We start from the raw sequence: 21791 nt of genomic DNA, 5'->3' as shown, positions 1-21791 counted from the left end.
TTGAAAATATTGATTTTAATTTACAAAATATGTGAACTTCTTGCGCCCCATTCTGAGAGACAATTGGAGGCTGGGTTGTTAATTCCACATAAGCTTCAGAAAATCAATAATTATACTACGGGAATATTATGATATTTGTCATTAACACAGAATCTTATATATAGCAATGACTCGTAAAATCAGGCTGGCTTTCTATCTCAGGCAGATACAGGGCTGGCTTGCTACATATCCACAGCGAACCGATGACAAGCCCTTCATTTCAGCTTTGAGGCACATTCAAAATTGCAAGATAATTCCAGATGATTTTTACAGTTGGGGAAATTTAAAATGCCCCCTAACTTCTCAGTCATGGGTATTTGAATGGATAACATTAGTAATTATACCTGGAGATGGACATGAATACATTATACGTCTCTGTGTTGCAGATACACTTTCCATGGATACAAGTGCCTGAAACTTCAGATTTAAGTGAGCTGGATTCTCAATGTTTATGGGTCTCCGAGTATGTCAAAGGAATTGTTCTGGAGTGTTGAATGTGCAGCCTTTCCCCTCATTTCTGAATATCATGAACTCTGTCTACCTACGTATACAAATATACAGGCAAAAAGAGAATGCTTCTGATTAAGGAAGGACAGATATTGGCAACACCAAACACTTCAGCTTTCTCAAGTGACACTTTATCTGTGCTCCACTTTTTTTTAGATTGTGAGTTTACTGGAACAGCTCATAGAAATAATTATTTGGTTGTCCAGGCTCCTAAAAGAATCCCCCTGACACAACCAGTGAATGTGGTGGTGGCAGTGGTGGCGGTGGCGGTGGTGGTGGTGTTGGTTGAAATAATCCAATATGATGACCTCACTTCTGTTAATTGGACTAGTTTTGACCCAGCAGTAGCATGCTCTGCTGTCACAGGACACAGTCAATAAAAACTATGACTTTCAACCTTCATAAAAAATAAAGCAGAGTAACCTGCTTGCAAAGGCTTTTAATTTCAATTCCAAGTGGCTTCAGACCAGCTGTGAAATCTCAGCCCCGTGATGCAAACTCGTTGGTACCTTAGTTTCTTCATTTGGAAAATTACTGTGAGGATTCAAATACACATTAATTTAGGTAAAGCACTTAGAACCAGGCCTGGCCATAAACGTTTTCAGGAAACAGTAACCCTCATTATAACTTATTCTCTCCCTAGAGTCCAAGGATCGAACTTCTGGGGCAGGGCCCAAGGCTCATTTGAATGGCTGTGCTAATGTTCTAAAAGTTACGCAGATTCACTTGTTCTTGTATGTATATGTCACTCTGAATTGTTTCTTGTCTTACTGTCCTCTTAAGCACCCACAGATATGCACAGAGGTTTGCAACCCCGTGTAAAGGAGATATTTGGTGTTTTCCTGGTTGCTTGAGCCAAAGGTGACCAGCAATGACATTGCACGGGGCCAGAAAAATGCATTTTCCTCCCTATTACAATTACAGTGCACACATTTATACTCTACCCTTTCACAGGACGGTTGCTTGCTTCTTGCTCCTGATCCCATTATTCGGGGGGGCGGGGGGACACGCACGTAGGCGCGTGCACCTGCGCACATGCCGAGAACCTGCCTCTGCTTCATCCTGGGGGTTCCATTCCACTGGGCAGTGCCTGCAGACGCACAGAGGCTGCTGCCCAGCTTTCTCCTTGCCTCTTTGGGGGACTTCACTTCTTTGAAGCTTTGGACAAGGATGTACCCCAGCAATACCTGTGTCCCCTGAATGGATATGCTGAGAACTGAAAGACTAGTCTTCTCATGAATTAAGAAAAGAATCGAAAAGAATCTCTTAGTCTAGTGCTACACTCAGAATCCAGCAGAACCAGCTCTCTGTCAACTTGCCCCCTATGGCAGACAGATGGAATATTAACTTATTTATTTTTATTTACTCAACATTTATATAGTTGCTAGCTATGCACCAAACACTCTTCATTTATTAACCCCTTGTCATTCTTAGAAACACCTGTGAGTTTGTTACTAGTATCATCTCCCATTTAACAGATGAAGACACTGAGGCACAGAGAGGTTAAGTAACTTGCGTAGAGTCACACAGCTGGCAAGTAGAGAGAGGAACCAGAATTCTGTCCTTGTGCTGTCTGAGTGTGTTGTCCATGTTCCTCACCCCTCTATGTGTCCTCTCAGGAAGTGGATCCCACCAGATAATCATGGAAAGCCTTAGAGCTACGTTTCTTCTCCCCCATAAGAGTCAACACAACTACTTGCCTCTTGTAGAATCCCTGGATGTAACCCAGGCTTGTGGTCAGATTCCCATATGAAGAATAATTACAGATATTGCCTACCTAAAATACAGAACTCAGGTATCACATTGGGCTTTCCCAGGCTTACCATTTTATTTTTAAATCAAGTTGGTTATTGCATTAAAGTAGCTAAGTTTCCTATGTTCCTTTGACATCCACTAGGGTTGATGGTTAGTTTCAGGAAAATGATAGAAGTTGGGCATCTTGGAAGAGACAAAGGAAGGGTGTGATTTACTGTATCAAGAGATCGCTAAGTGAAGGGATCTAGACCAGTGGGTCATTTATTTCTCCTTATTAAAAAGCAAAGGCCATATCAAAGCAAGACTTCTTTTCAACAACCATGTGGCAAATCTACTAAGGTTCTCATGTGTTCAATGTAGCCTGGCTCATGAGCAGGAAAATTAACAGGCAGAAGTCACGGGCTAAGCTAAGCAAAAATCTCAGCCCCACTTTGCTTCTGGGTTACTCTCTTCCCAGATTTGATGACCAAGTTTTCTGGGACAGTGGATTTGAGTGGCAGGTGGTGGGTGGCAGGGAAGGGATGAGGAGAGAGAGAGGTCCTTGAAGCAGAGGAAAAATGGAATTGCTAAGGGAAATCACTTCATGGAGAAAGGACAACTTAGCGTTTCCAGTTTTCTAAGTAATGTTTCTCTTTGCAATTCCAACTCCCTGCCACATTATTGGGATAATTAAGCCAACTCTGCTTTGCCAAGGGGAGAAAAAAATGCAACTCCAAATGGAAACGTATGGCTAAGAAAAACCACACTCAGGCACATTGAAATAAAATGGGCGTGAACAGCTCTACGTTTGTTCAATATGCTCTTGAACAAAGTCTCAATGCTTTTTTTTGAGGCAAAATCAATGTAAATGTCATAAGGAGCTCCATGCTTACACCACATTGTAACTCAAATGACTCCTCTCTATTTTTTTTTAAAGAGTTTTAAATGCTTTTGGTTCCGCCCCCCCCCAAATCATTCAGAACTTGCTAGGATAGGAATTTACTGGTTCAGACAGTTTTATGCAACCCATTCTTTAGTTGGCAGGCAAAGCACATTTAGAAAAGACCAAGAAGACATCATGCAAAGAGAAACTCTTTACCTGCATAGAATTCGGGACTGTAGACTGCACCCACAACTGGATTCAATTTCCAGCCTTGAAATAAATATACAAAAACATTATTATCACATTTGATGCAACAACTTATATCATTGAAAACTAACCGTAAATCAAACAGGTTGGTATTTTTTTTTTAATTTTAAGATTTGGAGGATATATAGTTTGGGCAGGCATAAAAATATTTGAAAACTATATATATAGGAAAAATAGATTTATGTCCTTTTTAAAATTTTCTGCCAATGCAAGTTAATAATATGGAAACTACTGACCAGCTACAAATGAACCTTTTGAAAATGATGTGGTAATTAATTTTTCCCCCGTATCGATACTTTCTAGAGCTCTTACAATAATTTAAAGTTTTTGTCTTCTTTCATGGGTAATCCATCCCATCTTCCCTTTGTATTCAGTTCAAAAAATTTTGGAAGCTTGCATAAACAGAATTCTTTGCAGAAACATTCCTATATGTGTCTTTCCTAATTATGACCCCAGAATCTCTTATAGAATCCCAAAGCGCTTATGGAACCCCAAAGAAAATGACAATTACCCACTAGAGATTAAGTGTGCAATACATTTCAGAGGATTCAAGAACCATACAAATTCTTAATCGATGCATGATATCTAAGGTAACTTTCAAATAACCTGTATATAGGATTAACAGAATCCTGCAATTTTCCAAATGTTCTGGATGGAGCATTTTCTGCAAAATCAATCCTCGCCCTTTAGAAATGTTCACCCAAGGAAAAAGCAAACAACAAACAAGAATATTTACAAATTGAGAAGCTACTATATCACACACTCCTTGGGCCTTACTTAGGGAACAACTTCAAAAAATGAACACATTTTAGGGTGTGGTGAGCCCTTCCTGCTCCTGCTGGTAAGTCTTAATGAACGCATCCATTATAGAATTCCTGAAAGACAGAGAGGACAGGTGGGCTGCCTTTTGGGCAAAACCCTGTGTCCTTGGGCTGAGAGTCAAACACTGGAGGTCCTTCACTAAATGCTCCTAAGGAAAGGCAATGATGACAGTTGGGATGTGAAAGAAGGTATTTCTGGCAAGGAGAACTCTCTGAGCTCTTCCCAGAGAGGAGACGTGTGACATCTCATTGTCTGGTCTAGGTGATGTGCTGAGATCTGAAAACAATCTACTGATCCACTAAGGAAGACAGAAGACAGGGGCTCAGTATCGCAATAGATGGGCCCCTGGATGGACCTAAGAACTTCCTGGAACTTTCCAAGGATGTTTTGTTTCTAAAAACTCTCAGTTACAATTTGAATAAACTAGCTGGTTTATTTCTAGGGTTTTCCAGGGGATTATCCAGGGGAGGCATATTAACAGAAACTCTTGGCCACCATTTTAGACCAACAGAAAGAGATAAAACTCTGAGACATGTTGTTCCAGTGGTTTCTGAAACTCCACACTGTCACTTTCCTCTCCTATAGTAACCAAATCTTGTCTTCTAGAAGTTTCTATAGTAGTACAAAAAATAAAGATTACCCCGGACACTTCAGACTATGTGCTTTATAAATGCGGAAAATGACTTCCATTTGGCCAACTGAAATTCACTGCTTCCTAAAAAAGAAAATACCCAACTTCTGAGGACATGAGGATTAATGTCCACATTTCAAGTCAACTGGAATCTAAGAGAAAATAGAGCAAACTGGTTGCAAATAAAGCTTCAGGGTTATCTGGACATATTTAATGTTCTCTTTCTAGTCCTTCACATAAGTCTAGAGTTTGTGAACAAATTCTGTATGAAGCCATATTCAACGAATAATTAAGTTATTAATTTATGTCTCCTCTTCTTCCCTCTGTGCTCCATCGTACACCCTGCTTATGCCCCTTCCTTTTACTGACAGTGGAGACAGGGTCTTTTTGACACCGTACTTTCTTGTATGCATTCTTATTAACTCCCTTAAATAACTCTTTTTTTTGCACACAAGGCTGGGACACACCATTCACTGAATGTGGACTCACTGATTAACTTTGATGTAATGTTCAAAGATTGTGAGTTACGCTAATGGTCTTTCATTTTTCTCAGAGAAACAGATTTTTCAGCGATATCTAACACTGCCTAGAAATCACGTTTCTCTCTATCATCCTCTTTCTTTGGGCCAAGAAAACTCCTACCTGTCGATTTATCTATCTGTCCACCCTTCCATCCATCCATCCATTCATCTCTATCATCTCTCTCTATTATCTATCTGTCTATTGGCTGATCAATCGACTAGCTCTGGACAAAGCTAACCTGATGTCCTCTTAGGGCATGCTACTTCATGCCACTATCTAACTATCAGTTATCTACTCATTCAGCAAGTCTACAGGTGGAAAACTTTCATTCAATATAAAAATAATAGAAATGAAACGATACTCTCCCTCATAGGAGAGCTGTGTCATCTCACATTTGCAACTATTCACTGAGAGAGGTAACTGATAAGATCTCCTTTACAAGAAACCACCTGGGAATCTATGAGAAGCCAAATGAAATGAGACTGCGCAGGTAGCCACGGGAACATCAGTGCAGACTTCCCCTGCTTTCCATCACTGGTCCTCTCTCCTAAATAAGGCTGCTCTCTTCACATGGTAGGAAACTTTCTGAACCATATCTCAGGCATGAAAACCCAACTTCTCATCTCCCTCCTCCCCTGAAGTGGATTCCTCACCAAGTCTTCCCCCTTCAGTAAATGGCATCTCCAAACAGTTGGTCCCTTAAAACAAAATTCTTGATCAATAATTCCTTGATTCTTCCCTTACCATCATATCCCATGTAGAACCCATTAGAAAATCCTATTGGTTAGACTTTGAAAAGCTGTTTCCTCTTGTTTTGTTTCCCACCCTTGCCAATGCTACCATCCCAGCCCAAGACATCGCCATGTCTTACCTGGACAAGTTCATGGCAACCAAGTCCTAACTCTCACCTAACTACAGTGACACTGGCCTTTATGACCTTTGGAAAACCCAAGATCATTCTAGACCATTCTGTGGATTGCAACCACTGTTTGCTCCGCTTGGAGACCTCTCCCCAGTTCTCAAAGTTTACCTTGTATCATTTGGGTCTCCAGTGTCTTCCCAGGGCTGGCTACCTAATGCCACTTCCCTCTCTACAATTAGGGCTACTTCCTGGTTCAATTCCCAGTTTTGTTTTCTGCATAGCTGTTAACACCACCTGGGTTTATCTTGTTCCTTTCTTTGCTTGTTCTTAATTGTTTTTATAACTATTCACCTTCATTAAAATTAATGGTGAAGTGAGCAGGTCTGCTGTTCAATGTGAATTCTCAACATCTAAAGCTGAGTTGGGCAAACAGTCGGTGCTCCATAAATATTTACTTAGTTTGACTGTAAAGGAACGGAAGGAATAAAAAGTTTTTTCTAAAACTCGTTCCAAGGGTTCTATTTCCTTCCAACCTCCAGTGACCTGCTTCCTTGTATACATCTAATAAAGAAGAACCCTGTTAGGGGTGACCGTCTTCAAGGGAAAGGCAGTAAGAATGCAGCCCTTGAAAATCACCTCTGCTCAGACTTAACAGGGCTCTTTCAGGCTTATGCAAATGCATGCAAATCACACGCAAATGGCCCCCTCGTCCCTGTGACTCCTTCTAGTACCTGGAAGAGACCCTTGGGATCACCCTGCTGGAGACAGGAGCCTGCGCTGTCAGGAAGACAGACAAAATGATCCCAGTTTTAATTTCTCAGGCAGTTTGTGTACGTCCCCAGGCCTTGCAAATTCAGAGATTTTGATCAAGGACATTAAACTGAACAATGAGGCTTACAACAAGAGAACAGCTGATAAAGCCCACTGCTCCCAGCCTCCCAGGGCCCCCCACACAACAACGGAATGGATCAGAGACCTGACATGTGGGGGGGTCTCACTCTATGTTAGACACTGGAGCTGTTTAGAGAGACCCCTGTGTGGTCTGGCCTCAAGGGGCTGTATCCAAATCAGTGCTCTCCTCCTCAGATTTAGCTTCTCAAAAGTCAGCTGCCAGCCTTCTGTAGAAAATGCTGGCCAAAATCCCCAGTGTTAACCACAGCGATATTAAAAGACAAGTCTGAATGGGCACACACAAAAATCTGCACATGCCTCCTCTAGGGCTTTGCTGAGTTGGCTATCCAACAAACACATTCAAGAAAGCACCTGTAAATACCCAACAGGGGTTTCCAAAAAAGTGTACCACTGCTTTCTAAAGACACGTACCGACGATGCCAGGGACCCGGGAATTGAAATGGCGCAGGAGGCAATGCCCCAAAATGAAAAGTCAGGTGCCCGTTGAGCCTGGTTCGCTCGGTAATTTTTTTTCAATACATATTCATTGTCAACATTTAGATTTCATCTAAAATACAGGATTTCTGCTTCTCTTCAAACATGAGTAGAAATGACATCCTCAGATTAGGAATCTACATGGACCAATTTGCTGGGGGTGACCAGGGACCACCCCACTTAACCCCCCAGTTAATCTGCTCCCAATTATATGCCTGGCTTGGAGTCCAAATGACAGCAATCTTTTATTGTTACCCTGTGCTGCTTTTTTTTTCCTTCTAGTAGAGAAATATTTCACTTTTTACAGTATGAAAATGAAAGCCCCAAAAGGCTGCGAGTTTCTCAGACCCTCTGTTTGCTTATTTATTTTACCTGCCCAGCCTCCGTTGGCACCTGAATATTTGATCCTTAAACTAGCATGTCTATCAGGAAATTCAGCTTACTATGTCCAGAAAAAAGGAACAAGATGGCTACTTATTATTTGGATTATTGCGTAATTAAAATTTTCAGGCACTTTGCACACCTGCCCCTGTGTTGAGTACCTTATCTTCCATAATAATCACAAATACCCTGTGTAGTAGGTCCCATGATATCTGCAGATTCCACACTAGAGAGCTGGTATGTGGAGAGTTTCAACAGCCTGCCTGCTGTTCAGTAGCCAGTGAAAGGCATAGCTGATACAAAATCTACCTCTCTTACAGTTTTGGATCTTTTTGTCCGGTTTTCATCCTTCCTAAGATCTCTGAGAAAATAAAAGAGCTACATTCAATACCCATGCTTCTCCAACATCCAGGAAATCCCTGACATTCTGGTTCTCATCTTGTTTTGCAGAGGAAACATTTGATCTCCAGCGAGCACAGTAAACCCTAACTCCTCTCTGAGAGTTGGTGTCTTCAGGAAAAATCAGCAATACAGAAATCGCCCAATTCCCCTTTTGTGGAGCTTTCTGATGGGGAGGGTTTCCAGATCCCTACATGTTATTCTACAGCTTTTTCTTATGTCCAAGTTCCAATGTCTTGGAAAAATTAAATCTGCATCGTCCACGATATTATTAATCGTGGTCCTCTAGCCGTGTGTCTCATTGTGTTCAGAGTCTGGTTTTATTCATCGTTGGAAACTTTGCAGCTGCTTAAAGTTTTGCTGGAAACTTGATTGAAGGAATACATGGATGTGATGCTGGCATTGATAGTGGTATTTTACCATTTGAAGATGACCTCAAAATTTGATGACTCCAGGAATGCGTGATTTTGTTGAAGCTAAGTTTGATGATTTGTGAGAATGAATGAGGTAGCTAATGAATGAATTTCATGAGTTACTTGTTTTATTTCAATGCCACTTCATTGGTCCTCACTTCTCTTCCCCCCGCCCAGCTTCACTGAGGGATAATTGGCAACTACATTTATCTATATTGAAGGTGCACAATTTGTTGATTTGATGTGCATATACATTATAAAATTTTGCCACAATCACGCTAGTTAACATATCCATTATCTCCCATAGTTACCACCTGCTCGCTCTTACCTTCCTTCCTTCCTTCCTTCCTTCCTTCCTTCCTTCCTTCCTTCCTTCCTTCCTTCCTTCCTTCCTTCCTTCTTCCCCTTCTTGTGATAATATCCCCCCTTATCATAGTGACTCTTGTTAAGGCTCTGAGAGGGCTCCATATCTTTTCAGTTATGTCAGACTGCAATTTATGTGAAAATGTATTTGTAGTGATGATACTTAATAATTAAGAAAAAATTGAGAACTCCTTTCCTTGAGTACCAAAAATTCTCCATGATGCCCTCTATAGAGGCCAACCGTGTTTATGCAGTTAGGATTTGCATTGGTGTTTTAAGTCAGTTCTACTGTGACTATCCATCCACTCCTTAGGTACCCGACTTAGTCCAGAATAAGCCTATGAGTTGCCCTCCTTTCAGATACATAGATGACAGCCCCACATGACTTCCTTATTTCTGGAAACTGAGAAGGCATGATTCCCTGGACTTGGATGTGGGATGTTTATGCCAACATGTGGCAGGGAATTTGGGGCTGCACATTGAATAATCATTTTGTTATCATAGCCAGTTGCTTGAATGCAGTTTTGTAAGATGACGGGGGAAGTGAGGCACTCATAAAACACGAGCATGGCCACAAGATTTTGTTATTTCATAATAAAAGCAAGACTTCACTAATGACTTCATGTCATCTGGACTCAAATTTTATACCTTTACAACAGGAATAACTACGTCTTCTTTATAGGACTTCATGCTTCTAAAGTGCTTGACATAATGTCATGCAGTCAATGTTCTAGAAATGTCGGCTATTAATGAATAAGCTTTGAATTGTGTCTCCAAATCCCACAGGTCCAGTTTTCAGTCCCTGGGTAAGACATCGATCAATAACCCTTTCTTTAAAATAAATATGCATACCTATGGCTTAAGGAATAATAGTTGGCTTCCCTTCCTTCATGTTCTCACGTAAGCAGCACACATAAATACCTATACAGATGCGTGAAAACATGTGTGCATGTAACACACACACAAATGCTACTTCATAATTAAAGAAAATGGCCAATAGTCAGGTTGTTGTCATTGCTGACCAACTCTGGCAATTGGCAGAACTATCATGTTTACCCAAGAAGGACTTCCTGACACATAAATCTGAGGTTTGCTTCATTTCTGGACTGGGCATTCAAAGTCTGTTGTGGAAATTTTCTATACCATTTAAGGATAGGGCTGGGGTTGTTGGAACTGGGAAAGTGGGTCAGAAGAATAAATAATTCTTCTGGCCTTTCACCTTAGAGCCCCCTTTTATAGTGAGGGTATATTTCTGTGTAATGGTGCCCCTTTTAATAATAAGAACAAACTGACTTAAGGAAAAATTGGTAGCTATTGGCACAAGAAAGAAGAAAAAACAAAAATAAAACTACCAAATGTTAATACTATTTTTTGTAACAGAAAAAAATCATTCGTCAGTATGGATGGTTGGTATAAAGCCATATATTCATTTTATGGAATATTATGTTCCCACTAAAAAGAATGAATTTAGTCTGTGTGTATTAACACTGAAAGAATTCCATATTAATTTATAAAAGCCAACATCTGCCTTAATTTAGTTAAAATCGTGCTATACATGTAATTTTTTTTTTTACTTTTAAATGTTTCATTCATTATGAGGCCCTTCATAGTCTTCTTCCTGCTCATTTTAATGGGTATAATATGCCACTAAGCTCCAACTTTAACTTACTATGTTACATTCTTTCTAGTTTTGGTACAATTAAGTGTGTGATTAGCATATCAGCAGCCTTTCTCCCCAAATATCTTGAGACATTTATTATGAGAAAGATTAAAGAATCAAAATGTTTGGATATTTTAAATAACTCTTCACTTCTATGTAAATCCTTGTTGTGAAGCATTTTGAGATGTCTCCTTCTTGAGTAAGGGCAGAAATGCGTTGTCCCAAAGGGGTCTGCAATACACAGCAACATTCTCATCTGCCCCCAAATGGCACGAAGCCACCCACAAGGACACACGTAATGCACCACTGCATTCTGTTCTCACTGTGAAACTCGTCACCAGGGACCCTCCAAGCCACTTCAAAAGCCTAATAGCACCAGCCAAGATTCAAAGCCAGAACTAAATTCTGCAGTCCCACCTCCAAGAATGATTAGTGATCCATGTGGAGGTGGTGATTAAAAAAAAAAGAAGCAAATAGAACTTGCATCTTTCTTCAACTTACTATAATGGCAACAGATTAAATTACCCAAGTAATTCTCAAATAATCACTATATCTCACCCCAAGTGGGAGTTATTCTATACAGACTGAAAGGACATGTGCACTTACCCTGAAAACTAAACGTGCTTTTGTTGTGAAATGCATCATTAATTCAGGTGGTTCTCTGTAGCAGGTCAGCAGTAAAGACACAGTAGCCATGCTGAAGCAAATATGGGCTTGTTGAAACAGATTCCCCATTTAAATTACTTAAGAGATTTCAAGGCAGAGACGATTTCTTGTAAAAGACCAATCTCTACTTACCATTTGTATAAGGGTTGACAGTCTTTTTATTTGTCATTACACGTGCTGTGGCATTATTTACCTATGTACATAGAAAACTCAAATGAGCACATATTCCAGGCCCAGCCCACAGTTCAATCAGTTGCATGCATTACGACTGTGATTACTTATTAAAAAAACAAAACCGAAAACTAAAATGCATTTTAATTTATAAAAGGCAGTAAGTAGGTGCATAACAAAATCATCCATTTTTATAGTTACATTTACTTCATAACCATTTTAACTTACAAATCATTTCAAGAAAGCAATGTCACATCATTTAAAAGTTTAATAAGGAGACAGTAAAAGCAAATGAAAAGGAATTGCATAATTGAAGATTTAAAAGCATGCGTGTACTCCATGGTAACACAGAAACAATAAATATATTTTTTTAAACATAAAATAAGGTTCTTATGAAGGAACATGCAGTGGAGTAGAAGAGGGGAGAGACAAGGTACAAGGGAACATAAATGTCAAAAAAAGGACAAACAAGTCTTAGCCGTATGCAACACTTTAAGAGGGGAAAACCATCTGGGAAGCCACATCTAGCATTCCACACTTGGAACAAGAGCCTTTGACATCGCAAGAATTAACAAGATCATTCAAGCTTTAAAGTCACAGCTAACAAAAGGGTAAAAGAGAGGGTGCATTGTTTAACACAATATGGAGTTAACGATCTGAGTAAGATGTGTGCTGGTCATCTCTCAATCCAGTCAGTGCCTCCCAGGCTAGCTTAGAACGTACACTCAGTGACAGGCGTACCATTATCCAAAAAAATAGAGCATCAAGAAAACTTAATACAACAAGTCAAAAAAATTCACGTGGTATATATATGTATATAGAGATATCAGCACTAAATACGTGAAACGGCGGATGGAGCTCACCACTTACCATTCACCACCATCGCCAGCATGGGTTTGTGTACAGTTACCATGGTTACTGAGAGTTTGGTGAGGGGCCTAAGGGTTATCGTCGAAGGGGGGGAAATGAAAGGCAAAATATGCAACATCTTACTCCAAAGACTAAAGCATTTGTAAGTGGTTTTTTTTTTTTTTTTTTAAGTTTCAACAAATACGACCCTGTGGTCATTTTGAGGGAGATCCAGTGGTACAAAGAACAGATTCTGAGTATTGGAATTTTAGTGTTTGCTTTTTGTTTTTTTTTTTTTTTTTCCCATGCAGAGGGGCCAGATATTGAACAGGAAATCCTGTTTGGTTATTCACTTTGTCATCAAAAGAATGCAAAGATTCAAACTGGCTTCTTTAAAAGAAAGAAAGAAAAAAAAAAGGAAAGGTTTCAAGACAAAGCCCTTTCATTTTTTTTTTTTTTTTTAAGCAATCATTCTTTTCGAATGCTATTTCTTTCACAATTTGGCTTAATTTGCACACCACTGTGGATCCCTCGTCAACCCTGCAGTGGAAAGAAAAAGAAAATCAAAAAAAAAAAAAAAAAAAAAAAAAGGAAGAAACTGCTCTGTATTTTGTTTTATTTTGCCACACTCTCGCCACTGTTTGGAACCTACTGCACCCATTGTTTATAAGACATGGAAAATAAAATCATAATTAAAAAAAAAACCTTTCAGATTAACCTTTTTCTTTTTCTCACTTTTACTATCCACCTTTCAGCAGTCATAAGAGTAACATCATAAAGTAAAATTAGAAAAAAAAAAAGTAAGGCCAGTTTTCCTTTTTATATATAAATATATATATATATAAACAATGAAAAGGGAGTAGGGTCACATACAAGACACAGTGATGCATCTGGAACAACAATGAGCGTGAAGCAGACACTTATAAAAAAGATGAAAAGGAAAATATTTTGGACATGCACCTCGATTTTACGGCCCTCTACCACGGTGCCGTGTAATTTCTCCCTCGCCCTGTCCGCATCGGCACTATTTTCGAAAGTTACGAAACCAAATCCCTGCATGCAGGAGGGAGAAGGGAAAACAACATGCAGATTATTATTTTCAGTCAACGACCACTGTGTAACGTTCTCTCGCTTTAATTTCTATTTCTTGTCCTGGCTTCAGTTCTGTAACATGCAAATTAGAGAAATTATAAGAGTACTAAAATGTGCAATAAGTAAGCGACAAATGTGAACAAGGTCTTTTTTTTTTTTTTTCTGTCACCCGTTAGCTGTAACCCCTGAAGAATTAAAAACAAAAAAAGAAATGACACCGAAAATACCTTTCTAAATGTCACTACAGAAGAAAATAAATCTAACGGAAAGAAAATGAGATCAAAATAAATTTAGTGTCTTCACAGAGAAGAAAATGAAATAACGAGGAAAAAAAAAAAAAGGGAACCACTTTCTTGACATGCAAATTAAGAAGAAAAGAAAAGAAAAAGGTGTGCACGAAATTCAACAATGAATGCCAAAATCTTCTAACATCGCCTACAGAGTCATGCCGTGTGGTTTTAAGATCATCTCTCCTCCATGCAGTTTTAGGGTTATTCAAATTGGTCAATTCTACAGCCTTTACTTCTCAAAAATAAAAAAAAAAATCAGAAGCCTAAAAAAAAGGAAAGACCTTTTTTTATAATAAATCTTAAACTCCTTGATCTAATAAAGGAAATAATCACATAAAATGAATAGAAATAAACATCAACTGATTAATAACGCAAACAGTTCAAATCACGGTTTTGCATTAATATTTCCCCTCCCTCACCCTCCACGTAACGTACATGCCTTTGAATTTGTCAACTTTCCCGACTACTTTATTAACCAAAACGGGAAATGTGTCGACATGTGGTAAAGTTCTAAGACATTAGGCTCGTATTCATTCATCAAGTCAACAGGTAGAAAACAGAAGTTTCTCTAATTGAATATTATTTATGACACTCTGGGTACTTCTTTTATTGATCAATAGCAAATACACCCTTTACTGCACCACTGGCATATTTTGTTTTGCTATTTCAGCCTCAAAAAACAACCCCCCAAAACGTCACATTGTCAAAAATCCATCCTTTTTCTTCACTGACACTGTTCCTAAGAAAAGTACAGAAAATGACACATTATTTTTAAACCCCCTAAAAATGTTTGTACATTTTGTTCAGAGATATACACCAACCGTTTGAAACAATTCCAGTGTAAATTTACCCAGCTCGTTCTGGTGCTCACAGCGTAAACTGGGTGAAATAATGCAGTGTGTCCAGACTCCTCTTTGAGTTGGGTAAACTTTACATAAAGGAAAATGCTGGCTTTAAGCTTAACTGGGGCAGGATGACAGTCACTCTTGCTAATAAAATAGACAGTCATTACAAATCACAGATAGTCATAACCAACTCGTGTTAACTCTCAATCCCTCACTAGGTCGCTAAAGGGATCTCCAAAATTCAGGGTCTTCAGAGAGCTATCAGCCCATGTTCTACCTAAGAGAGAACTTTCCAATATTAAGGTGGGCTCATTGGCAGAGGACGCCTGCTGTGGGTGTATTCAAGGTAGGCTAGCTGGTTATCTGGTACAGGGACAAAAAAAAATTAATTTTTCACTTGGGGGTTAGATGGCATTACCTTTCCTCTCTCCCGCGGTGAGGATCTGTGATGAGGACAGGTCTGAATTATTTGATTAACATAAGATTATACGCTGCCTAACAGAAGGATCCTACTTAGCCTTGTCCATCACTGGCGGGATGCCCACACTTGGTTCTCAAATGTATGTGCTGATTAGTTTGGAAATAATAACTCTTCAATGGCGAAAGATAGAATTTGGAGGGTTTGAGCTATTTGATGGCTCTGGCTCTTAGCCACTGGGTCCCAAACTTGAGAGTACACCTAAAGGACCTGGGGAACATATTAAAAGTTCAGTTTCCTGAGCCCTGACCATATCTATTGGATCAGAATCCCAGAATGGAGCCCAGATATTTGTTGGCTGGAAAAGTTACCCTTGTGGTCCAGCAATCGGGTTTCCGTGGCCTCTCATAACATCAGCAGCCTCAAGAGAAGGGTTCAGTTCTTTGAACGAAGCAGAATATTTTATTGCCAACTTAGGGAGTGGAGTGAGTCTTTGAGGTGAAAATCTGTCTGACTTGGCTATCTTAGATGTAAGCATACGGCCAAAGTCCCACACGATAAATGTTATCTCCCTGCCCTCTTAGCCTCACACGCTAGCGTCCTCAGCCACGTCACACACTTAATAAGTAATAAGGGAAGTGAGGACTCCGGCTGTATCAGGGCCAATCCTCCCACTAGGCGAGGAGAGAAAATCCGCAGTGTGAGTCTTGCCCATGGAGGGCTTGGTGGCACCTCTCCTGCTGATGAGTGACCAGCAGTCACTGTTTCCCGTGGTGGGACGAGTGCAGCAGGTGGCACCGAACGTTCCACCCAGCTGTCTACCACGATCCCAGTGAACTGAGTCATTGAGATTCTGGGCCAGCCACACTGGCCTAAAATTGGCATTAGGTATGTCAGGGAGCGATGAAGGTGGGGATAGAAATGTATTCTGAATCCCAAGTGCATAAACTAAAAAGGAATTCCACTCCATTCTCACATTCTCACTTGGATTTGAAGTAAAAATAATATATGGATTTTTTTTATTAGTATGCTTACTCTCTCTCTCTTTTTTTTTTTTTTTTTTTTTTGAGCAGCTCAATACTTCTCATTTCAGGCTGCTGAGATGCTTAGTTGAGATTTGGCAAAGTTGGGTTCCAGAAGGGCTGGCTCCAGAAACAGTCCCCCGATACCAAAGGGATTTTCCTAACTTTTTCATTGGACCATCCTCCCTCCCACCCAGATGAGAAATGCTATGATGTACTTGGGTCAGAAGATGGCCAGATTCTCATAGGGGGAGTTACCCTATAATCAGAGAGACCGTCACCTGGCCATTTTCCAGGTCCCCTCTCCACCAAGCACAGGAGCTAGGCAACTTTGAAAGCAGGTTGTTTCTTTCGACCCTCCTTGTGGTCAGAATTCTATCTTACGCAAGATGCAACTGGCGGTTCTTACAAATATTCTGAATTTCTCAAATCTCAGCCTTCAAAAGGGGAACGAGAGGAGCACCTTCCAGACTTGCCCCAGAGAGCGCAGAGACTGAGTGCAAAGCTGATGCGTAACCCTGGAAAGGTCAAGCGTGCAGGAGGGGCTGCTGTGGGTCAGGGGAGGCAGGGTTGAGCGTCAGATGCTTTCTGACTCGGGGAGGAGAGACATTGCTCCTTGAATGTACCTCCACAGAGGGGTGGAGCTGAGAGGAAGCGCAAGGCTGCAGGAGAGGGGAATCTGGGACGTTTGCACCCTGTGACGGGAAGGCACGACCCCTGTGCAGCTAATGGTGACCCTAATGCGGACCAGCTGTGACTTGCTTATTTTAAAATCTTTTTGTGAATCATAAATTCTGACCTTCCCGTACCCCGGGGATTTTTCTAGTTTGTTCTTGTGGTATATGTTTAGGTGACATCTTCCCTTTTTGTCTTAATATGAATACAACATTTTACTGCTCAAATACTCTAAATCACCCAGAATGGATGTGTGCACTGATTTTTCCTCTTACGTAAAAATCTGATGCCTCTAGTTTCTGGTGTTGAGAGCACCTATCATCTGTAAGAAGGGAGCTGCTGATAAGGGTCCGAAGGCTCATTTTCCTGGGGGACTAAGCACTTCGCACCCCACTTCTTCCTGATCACCTTTGCACATAAAGCTCCTTCTCTCCGGAAGACCATCTTCCCTCCCCTGAGAAATTCTTACTCATCTTTCACTTGCAGTATAAATGCCCCTTTTTCCCTGAAGCCCTCCCACCTTCCAGCAAGACTGGTCTGCCTGCTTGGAATCTCAGCAGCCTCTCATTCACCAGAGAACATCGCAAACTTGATGGCACTTGTTCCTCTTAATGGTCTCTCTGTCCGGCTACTCAGGAAAGTCTGTGAAGACAGGAAGCACTTGTGTCTAACTCACAGCTGATTCACCCATCTTGTACCTGGACCTGTACCTAACACTACAGACATCACTGAATCAAAGAGCAGGTGGTACCTTTCCCAGGTATATTAAAAAGTAGCTGTATCTGACTGCATCCTCTTAATAAAACAATTCAGAGGTAGACAAAATGTTTTAAAATCTCCTAAAAGGTGAAATGAATTATCAGATCTCTCACCCCCAAATGCTACCTCATTCCATTTTCAAAGTCTAGCCTATCTCCCCGCACCCATATTTTTAAGGATCTTTTATTTCTTCAGACATACAAACCATAGTTATTTTATATCCTCTCTCTGATTATTTCAGTATTTGAAATGGCTACAGATTTTTGTTGTTTCTGCTGGCTCTGATGGTAGATTCTTTCCTTGTGGTGTTTGTGAAAAGGCTTTTAACCTGGAGATGCTCGTTCCTCTTAGGACTTGGTCTACAGGAAATCCTTGAGGGCTAGTGGAGTTGCATTGCTGTAGAGCAGAGAAGCTTGGCCCAGGTGACTCTGCCCCTGTCATTCCTGGGCATTTGCAATGTCCCAAGACATTCTGGCCACCACACCTGAGTGTGCATGTGTGTTTGCTGGCGTCTAGTGGTTAGAGGCAATGGATGCTGCTGTAAACATCCTTGGCATATCTTTTTTAGACATGATTTTTAAATGTGATCTTCTTGTTTACTTGCTATTCATATATACATGAACTGCTTGCATCCCCAGGATAATATGAGTCCTGTCTGGGTATGTATAGATGTGTATGCACACACATACACACACACACACACATCCACACACCAGACACCCACAGAACACACAGCCATCCTCAGGAAGCACTGAGTGACTGTCTCGGGGATGGTCCCCAAAGAAAACGGGCAGAAGAAGATGAGCTCCTAGCTCATAAGGGCTCACCCATTTCCTGGCTGCCTCTCCAGCACCAAATGATGAAAATGAGGTCATGACAACAGTTCAGATCTCTCAGCCATTAAAATGGAAATGCTCCTCTAAATAAAGCCTTCTCTGGTAAAGGGTGATGTCAAATCCGAAAGCTATTCCTGCGTGAGCCACTGGCTTCATTTAGCAGTTCCCAACTGGACTGTCTTGCTCACATTCCAGTACAACCTACACGGCCAGCTCCCACACCTGCACTGGTCCTTTCCGAGGGAGCAAACCGACCGAGAGAGGCTATTTTTGATGTTTCCTAATGAAAAAAAAAAAAAAAAAAAAAAAAAAGGCAGCTTCACAGCTTCACAAAGTCAGTCTCTGGATGCCGCAAACTTAAACAGTCTTATTCCTAAAGCCCCGGAGGCAGGCTAACCGTGGGAATGACGGAAGAAGTCTTAAAAATAGTGCCACCATTGTACTTTCAAAGTAGCAAACGATGTTCTTCTAAGGTCCCGAAACTGCTCTTGAAAAAACCAGATAGTCTCCTCCAACGGGTAAAAGTTACAAAAACAAAATACAAATGAAATGTAAATTAAAAATGAAAAACTGTAAAGGCAGTAGTGCCATGGACTCAGGATTAGAAGGAAGTTGGCTGACACCCTGGGTCATCTTCTATCATTTTTGCTGAGAACACATCAATCCAGAATGAAAGGAATCAGGCACAGTTCATTTTTTCCTCTTCATGCAACTTGGCTTTACACATATAGAAATAGTCCTTGAAATGATTTTCATAGAAGAGCAGAAAAAGAGTTAACTTATTTTTTCCCAGCCTGGAGGTCAAACTACTGACGTATTACAAGAACAACTATAAAATATCTCAAATAACAGAAGAGCGACAAGATCCCTGAAGTAACAGACCCAGAGAGTGTAATGGATTGATTTTTTTTTTTTTAAAACTCATCTGGCAAATCACAACATCATTTTGGCTGTGGAAAAGAGAATACTAGAATTTTCTTTTCTCAGTTCAATCAACAGCATCCTATTCGGTTAATACGAAGCCTGTGTAGTAAGGAGAAGGTGCAGACTGCCCAAGGAATAATGTTTGCTTTGTCGGGAGGAGGTGGCTGCTACACCCAGGAGACTGACTCTTGCCACCTTAGAGAAATCTGTTCTCAGTAACCCTCTGGGATACTGGCTTGTTCAAAATTGCCTACGTTAAGTAAAGCGCTGGGACAAAACCCAGCATCTCTCTGTGTTTGGTAAGCAACGTCTCTCAATCTCCGCTTTCACAGTCTGGGGATGAAGGAAGGCTGCTGAACATTCCTGACAGCCTGGGGAGTGGCAGACCAGAAACAAGGCGGAGTTACTGCAAGCGTTCACTTTCTAGTTCTCAAGGTCAACACCTGTGTCCTTTTCCAGCATCGTTCCCTGTTATCACAGTATCCGCTGCTATGCCAAATGCACTGCTTTCCTCGAGGGAGATTCTGACAGCTCTCTTGAGTTTTCTGTGGGTACAGGTACAAGGACACTTTAGCAACTGCGTAACATCAGTGGGCAAAGGGGTAGTTTACATTTAAATGAAGTGTCTGCGTGTGTACGGGAAGACACAGTGTCTATAGCTTTAATGACAGTCCTGGAAGGTTTGTTAAAACGTGGATGACTGGGCTCCAGTTTCAGAGGATCTGATTCAATAGGTCTGGGACCTTAAGAATCTGCATTTCTGATAAGTTCCCAGGTGATGCTGACACTACTGGTCTGGGCTGTTCAATAATCACTGATACTGGGGATGTTCTGGAAGAGTTTGGCTTTTTTTTTTTTTTTCCTCCCAACACATTTCCATTTTGAAGATTCAGAGTTTCAGTGTATAACCCCTGATTTTTACTAACATTATTAGCTCTAGGAAAATCTACTTAAAAACTAACTCAAGACAACGGCAAATTGCAAAATGTGGATTGGTATATGTACTAATGATTCAAATTATATTCAAAAGGTTGGTGTATATGAGATTTTTCGCTTCTACAACCCAGGAAAATAACTGCACTTTATTAATACAGAATAATCACATATTTACCTGCTCATGAGACTATCAACTCACTTTTTAATATAAAGAACATAATTATCACTGAAAAACAAAAATGTAGCAACATTATTTTTTCAAGCATGGGTAATTTTCCTCTGGAAACTTGATATATTGACATCTATAGATACATAAATACATAAAGCAGAAATTTTAAATTATCCCCTCATACATTTTAAACTGAATGCAATGCATTCCCCACCATTTTGAAAAACGGGAGGTGGTCCCTAAAGGAATTCCCACTGAAGTGTATTTTCATAATGTGCTGATTAAAACAGTGCAGTTGTTTCCCCGTATTTATAACAAGCATTTTAAAATAAGCTAAACAATTCTAAAGTGAATTAAGTCGCTTACCTTGGAGCCTCGCTCATTAAAAATAATTTCAACATCTAAGATTTTACCAAATTGCTGCAAAGAAATAGAAATATTTTATAAGCAAGAAGAGAAATGGAGTAAATCATACTATGCACATGGGTAATAGTTCCCCAAGTCAGAATTTTTTTTTCTCTTTTAATATCAAGGTTGTACATTTTACGTTGTTCTTTCATTAAATGAGGTGCTTGAACTGAGAGAAATACAACCACGGGTATCATTTCAGTATTGTGGTATCGAATGAGATATCATAGTAGGGGCCTGGTACCAAATACTTAAGCACGAGGTTAATTCTATTTCCCTTTATGTTGGAGTGATGGCTTTTCAGCTTTCCCAGGCACTGAGCAGCAAAGCTTAAAAATGACCAGTATGTACATGGTCCCTCCTAGGCTATGTCACTAGCCACTGGGAGAAACATCCTTGGAGAAGTGAGGTTTTGATAGTAAGATATCCAACTAGAATATGATGTTGAGAATTCTGGACCTTAGCTAAGAACAGCCAAGCCGTATAAGAAGAAGTAAACAGATAAAAGGAAACAGATACAGATAAAAGGAAAATCCACTACACAGGCACCCATCACCATCAAGACAGCAGCATAGTTCTGATCTGTCCTCAGGCTGAAAGGCACCTCTCTCAAGACGATTCTCCATATTGTTAAACAAACAAAGAGATTTTAGACAACGAACATGAACGGGCTTTCTAAAAAGTGGAAGAAATGCAACATACTCACATCTAGAAACAAAGTTTCAGGTTACAAAGACCTTGGGGAGCCAGATAAAATACAGATGCCTGGTTCAATTTAAATTTCAGAGTTTTCTGGGTACATATATCCCACACAATATTTGGGACATACTTGTCCTTAATAAAATATTTGTCACTTGAAATT

General features: G+C 40.3%; 1 protein-coding gene across 16 annotated transcripts in view; it reads right to left on the bottom strand.

Moving 5' to 3' along the window:
• RBFOX1 (RNA binding fox-1 homolog 1) overlaps positions 1 to 21791 on the bottom strand; it is a 1986757-nt gene that overhangs the window by 97517 nt on the left and 1867449 nt on the right. For all 16 annotated transcript variants that reach the window (XM_074346731.1, XM_074346734.1, XM_074346737.1 and 13 more), the window contains 4 exons: positions 20888 to 20941; positions 13516 to 13608; positions 11668 to 11728; positions 3380 to 3433 (listed from right to left, as the gene is read on the bottom strand). In XM_074346731.1, the coding sequence (XP_074202832.1) occupies positions 3380 to 3433; positions 11668 to 11728; positions 13516 to 13608; positions 20888 to 20941 (262 nt within the window). The remainder of the gene's footprint in view (positions 1 to 3379; positions 3434 to 11667; positions 11729 to 13515; positions 13609 to 20887; positions 20942 to 21791) is intronic.

Source organism: Camelus bactrianus, chromosome 18 (genome assembly GCF_048773025.1).
Source record: "Camelus bactrianus isolate YW-2024 breed Bactrian camel chromosome 18, ASM4877302v1, whole genome shotgun sequence".
In the NCBI taxonomy this organism is placed as follows: domain Eukaryota; kingdom Metazoa; phylum Chordata; class Mammalia; order Artiodactyla; family Camelidae; genus Camelus; species Camelus bactrianus.
This window is presented reverse-complemented; position numbering and strand designations above follow the sequence as displayed.